Raw genomic sequence first — 6,000 nt, 5'->3', positions numbered from 1 at the left:
TTTGTCAGTGTTGTAGTCTCCCTCATGGCTGTGTTTCCCTGTGTGTTAGTTATCCATGTCCCAGTTTAGTTTAGTTATATTTTTCGTGCCATTCTGCAATAAAGCAGCTTTTTGAGTTTAGTTCCTGTGTGGTGAGTCTTGCGTTTGAGTCCTTCTCCTGCCTGGACACAGGCAGGAGACACACAAACATGACACTCAGGACTACCTACTTTTTTCATATGGTTTAGAAATACCTAAGAGGCAGCAGGAGAGAAGGAAACTTTAAATGACTGGTAAAGGGAGAGAGCTCGCTGATATATGATGGAAAGAAAGAAGCTCAATATATTTTGTGTGCAAGAGACAATCTATCTTGGAAGAATGCAAGGCCAGCAGCATTAGAGGATTCAAGAGGCTCTAATGCGAGAGGCTTCCAATGATGCACTTTTCTTTTTCACTCACTGTGTTTTTACACACTGCAGTTTCTTTCCCACTCTCACCAAAACACTTCCTCAGAGGGGATCATATGATGCTGGAGTTATCTATGTTTTCTTTGTATTATTGTAGGTTCTTTGCCTTACAATGTAAAGCACCTTGAGGCAACTGTTTTTGTGTTTTCTTGGCTTTATATAAATTGAATTGAACTGAACAAATATGAGCAAACTCACAAACTCTTTGTGTAGTTTATTGCATCTGCTGGGTGCAGCTGCTGTATTTCACAGGGAGATAAAAGAATGCAAGTTAACTTGACTTAGGATACGACAGGATGAAGAGGTAAGGAGTGCTCAGCGGTATTTGATCAACTGCAAACTTAAGGCTTACATGTAATGTCATCATTTTAATTAGCTATTCGTTCTGTATATGTTGCTTTGACAAATTATGGATTTTCATATAGTAAAATGTTCTGCAAAACAAACTAAGGTATTGTACCTTTGTGTTAATCAAATGATGATGAAAATACGAGTTTTAAATAAACAGGTTACAATGTCGTACTGTGGTGAGTTTGAAGTTCTGTGTTGAACCGGTTTACAGTGGTGAGGCGTTCGACAGTCAGATCAAGTTTTGCAGATATTAGTTTGTATTAAGTTTGTGATACTTAAGAGTTACTCCCTAAATTCAGTATTTATACTACCTGTATTTATTTATACACTGTCCAGCATTAAGACAGTATAAACTGTATAGTGTCAGTGTAGGGGATGCACATCAGCCAGGAGACAGGAAACATCTGATGGCAGCATGCAGTAAACCTCAAGCAGCAGCAGGTCAGCTGATCACAGGCTGTACACCATGAAAATCTCGTTCACATTAGAAATTATTCATTCATATTTAAATGTTTTAGATTGATCATCAAACACATTTTAACATGACTTAAAATGCAGTTTTTAAATGATTTTATTTATTAAGGGAAAACGTACATGTGTAAAAAATGATTTCCTTCTCTAATAACTGCAGGATCGCTGTCCTGCTGCATAACCTGAGTGTATTTGAGCTTCTGATCAATCAGTCTGAAGCCCAAATACTTCTTTAGATTGTGGCATGATGCATTGCTTTTTAAGATTTTTAAGCTGCTTTACTTTGTCAGCCAGGATCTATTTGAGTGACTTATTGATTCAACAACAACAACAACAACAACAACAACAACAATAATAATAATAATAATAATAATAATAATAATAATAATAATAATATATTTGAGAGTGTTGATGCAGAAGTATAAAAAAGGTCAAAAAGAGTTTCATGTCTCTGTGGATCTAGAGAAAGCACAGGCTAGGGTGCCAATAGAGGAACCGTGGAGGTGATTGAAAGAGGATTTCACGATCCTGGGTCTGTTGACTCAGCGTTTTGAGTTTTAGTTTATTTTGATGTTTATGGTTTATTCCCCGTATGTTTTCAACCCCTCTGTTAAGTCTCCTTTGTCCTTTATGTGTTTCATGGCTGCAAGTTCATTTTGTCACATCTTTGTTTCATTATGTTTCCTATTTTATTTTGAAAAGGTTCTGTGTTCCTGTGTTTAGCTTTACGTTTCCTGTGACGTCATTATGCTCATTTGTTTCAGCTGTTCCCACTTCCCTCATGATCCTCCTGTGTGTATTAAGTCAGTGTGTTTTCAGTCATTCCTTATCAGGTCGTCTGCTTTGTTCACGTCATGCATCCAGTTTTTGTCCATGTCTCCATGTCAGGCCCCACGTACACGGGTATTTTTGAAAACAAAGATTTTCTGTTTTCGTTTTAAAAAATAATCCCGTCCACACATAAAAGCCAAAAACGAAGGAAAACGCTGCTAGGAACATGCCAAAGCAGCAGTTGGCGCTATATTCCTAACCGTGCAGAAATGTTGGCCAATCAGAAGTCTAGAAGCCTCGGTGGGAAAAAGCTGGGGCATAGAAGCAGAACCGAGTCGTATGTGTGGAGGGACAGTAACTGTGTGTATATGTAAGCATTTAAACACTGCAGAGACAATTAACAGTAACAATATTGTAGAAATTCATTTCACCGAAACAATAACGTGGCGCACACTGTGACGTCAAAAAAGGCGCACACCTTTGACGCTGCGTTTTCTCCGTTTTTCTCGTCCACACATAAACGCAAAAACTGAGTTTTCAAAAATATCCACCCTGGCTGGAGTTTTTAAAAATCTCAGTTTTCAGTGACCAAAAACGCCGTTTACGTGTGGATGAAAGGTGCAAACGCATAGAAAAATCTGTTTTCAAAAATACCCGGGTACGTGTGGACGTAGCCCATGTCAGGTCCCACGTGCATGGTTTTATCTTAGTTCACCCAGTTTAATTTATTGTTTAGTTTCACCTTTGCCTTTTGTTTTGTACTTCTTTGCCAGCCTTAATAAACGGCTCATTGTTTGTCTGCATTTGAGTCTTTTTTTGCAATACATAGTCTGCCTCAGCCAGACTGTGTCAGAGGAACTGGAAGTCAGGAGTGGCAGAGAGTATGAGGATAGTGGTGAGGTGTCGAGTAAGAGTGACATGGTTTGGGGGGTTTGGGGGTGGGATTACATCAGGTATTCGCTTTGAGCCCCTTAACTATCCGTGGTTAGAATCATAAACTATGGGAAGCCAAAAGCTGATTCTATTCTTTTGCTTTTATTCAAAATGTTTTTTGAATTTCTGCCAATGAGGAAACAAGGAAAACACTCTTCTGACTGACACAGATCACAATCTATTTACATTTTTCTTCAAAATGTAACAGTAGAGTAAGGTTAGGGTTATCATCTTTGATGACCTCAAAGGGTTAATAAGGGCGTTGTTTAAAATCCCTTTCTTGAAACAAATGTGGTCTGTTATGAAAAGAATAACAAGAATGTAAGTAAAAGTGTCCATACAGGGTTGGAATGCAGCACAGTGAAGAATTCAGGGCTGGTGAGGAACTTGGCGCTAGGGGACTGAAGCAGCAGGGTTAGGCGAGACCTGGGACTGGACTGTGGCAAATTGCTGTCCCTACGTAGCTCTGCAAAATATACCAGAATCGTCACAATTTAAAAAAATAAAATCACAGGGCAAGAACATGGATCAGGATTTTGTGCCGTGTAGAAGGGGCTACCTGGGAATGAGGGTTGCATATCAGTCTCATCAGCTGAAAGCTCATTGGGTAGCTGCTCTTCTGGTCTGCTGTCGTTGGTCATTGTCCTACGTATACTTTGATACCTGCAAATTTATGTGTACAGTAACAATTAATGATAATGTTACTAAAAACAAAAAAATGGGAAATGGCAAATTCATTTTCCTTTTTAACTGAAACTTTGGACGAACATCTAGTTTGCGAGTCTTCATGTGCATATGTTTGTTTTCTGACCTGCGATTGAGCTGTTCCATCTGCTGTATGGAGTTAGACCTCTGAAGAGTTTGTGGGGCCGGGGGTGCGGTTGGACGTTGCCATGTTGTTGTTCTGTTCACGTGGTCCACATAGAAAATGCGACCATGGCTGTCTATGCGAGCCTCCCAATCTGGATCAAACACAATGCAACAGAAGAACACAAATAGTAGTTCTCCAAAAGATTCTGTTCATCTGGACGTAGCGTTTTGTGACTTCTCCAGTTTGCATCAAGACATATAGTAGCTGTTTTTCATGTAAGAATATAGAGGTTTCTAAACTAAGGTTTTATGAACAAAAATGACACAGTAGATTATATATAATTATAATCTTATACATATATATATATATATATATATATATGTATAAGATTTTGGCCTTAAAGTTACAGAACTACTGACTACAATCTACAATCTAGCTGTTTTTAAGATTAAAATACAAAACTGAATCTGTGGCTTATGGGTTTATTACAAATGAGAAATTCTAGCATTTAAAGCTAGAAAATTCAAATTCAGTAGCAAATTCCACATCTGAAAAATAGTAACACACATTTGTGTTACTTGTCTAGTCATACATACATGTAATTGGAAAGGCCTATTACAGTATTTTCCGCACTGTAAGGCACACTTAAAATCCTTTAATTTTCTCAAAAATCAGCAGTGCTCCTTATGTATGAATTCTTACTGACCTCGAACCGATTTTATGTGCTACACGGCGCTCAAATATCTGTCAAAAATGTTTTAGTACAACTTTGCTAAGCTACGAAGCCGCACCGCTTGATGGATTGTCGGAGCATTACAGCTACCGTGGTCAGGAGCCTCGCGGAGGAATCTGGGTCCTAAACTCCGTCCACTTCAGGTCCCAAAGTCAAACGAACACTCAGCATCACTGAGAGTTAAAAACTGTCTAAATTCTTTCATCTTTAATAAAATGATCAGCGTTGCTGCTTTACCAGGTGTAACAATTAAGTTTAACATCCAGGCATCCATGAAAACAGTTTATTAACGGAGTTACCAGTTAGCAGGAAGTTAGCTCGCTAGTTTCCACCTAAACATGATATAGCATGTTCTGACTGAGAGATTTCTGAAAAATTCAAACGTACAGCTCTGCTACCACTTCCAACATAAATGAAGACAGAAAACTAAACAGCAGTGACGTTTGTAGGGTTACTGAAGTTGGGCTAGATGGTATATAATGATGTGCTACGTTATCGTAGCGACACAGCTATGTTAGCATAAACACAGTGAAGCTGGAGGATGAACGCTAACTTTTTTCCACTGGTTAATGGGAGGGTTCCCGATGGTTAGGGATAAATCGCAACGCAGGATGCTGTAAATGGACCAAACTTCAGTCAGGAGAACAACTGAGATAATCCATCCACAATACGAGGTTAGTCATTAATATACTGCAACAACATGGGAATAGCGCAGCTGCAGAGAATTTAACATTAATGAATCAATGGTATGAAAGTGGAGGAAGCAAGAAGAATGAGTTGAGTAAAGTTTGACATATCTGACTGTTTTGTTTCACTTTATAATCCGGTGCGCCTTATGGTCTGAAAAATACGGTATCTAAATTCCTTATCACAGCTCCTGTGCTATATCTTAATAGTTCCTCAAACTGCTTAATCCAGAAGACTTCTAGGGACCCTAGTACCCTATGCATAAACCCTGACTGCTATACACAACCTTCAAACTTGAAGATATCTGGTAAAGAAAATATGTGTATGCGGTTTCTGTGCTGTATTGTGTACTTTAATGTCCTTTAAAACAGACACATACACACACACACTCACCAGGGGGCAGTGGTTCATCTACTCTCTGGTAGCGACTGATGTCATGGCGAACAGATGGCAGGGAGTGGACAGACTGGTGGCCATTGACCTGTTCTGTGGCACCTGGATAAAAACACATAAACAAGCACATAACAAATTAGAGCATCAAAATAATTATATAAGAAATCCAAAAAAGGTAATTTTTTTATAGTCATGGTTCATAACAGCTCTGCTACTTAATATAATTCAATAACACGAAAAGGTTAAATAAACACAATTGTTCCCTTTAAAGCCAGTGTATTATTTGTTTTGAATTAAGTGCCACTACAGTCGTTCATTAATACTTCCTGATCGCTTGGTTACGATTTTTTAACAAGGTTATTCATCTTGCGCTGGACTGGACCCCAAATGGCACAGAGAAAAAC

General features: G+C 38.6%; 1 protein-coding gene across 1 annotated transcript in view; it reads right to left on the bottom strand.

Annotated features, from left to right (window-relative positions):
* Positions 1–6,000, bottom strand: part of hecw2b (HECT, C2 and WW domain containing E3 ubiquitin protein ligase 2b) — a 52,492-nt gene that overhangs the window by 23,602 nt on the left and 22,890 nt on the right. The window contains exons 11-14 of the mRNA XM_085150976.1: positions 5,597–5,698; positions 3,784–3,934; positions 3,532–3,635; positions 3,314–3,438 (exon numbers count right to left, since the gene is read on the bottom strand). Coding sequence (XP_085007102.1) covers positions 3,314–3,438; positions 3,532–3,635; positions 3,784–3,934; positions 5,597–5,698 — 482 coding nt within the window. The remainder of the gene's footprint in view (positions 1–3,313; positions 3,439–3,531; positions 3,636–3,783; positions 3,935–5,596; positions 5,699–6,000) is intronic.

This window comes from Neolamprologus multifasciatus, chromosome 23 (genome assembly GCF_963576455.1).
Source record: "Neolamprologus multifasciatus chromosome 23, fNeoMul1.2, whole genome shotgun sequence".
NCBI lineage: Eukaryota > Metazoa > Chordata > Actinopteri > Cichliformes > Cichlidae > Neolamprologus > Neolamprologus multifasciatus.
The sequence above is the reverse complement of the archived record's forward strand: the minus strand, read 5'-3'. Positions and strand labels throughout refer to the sequence as shown.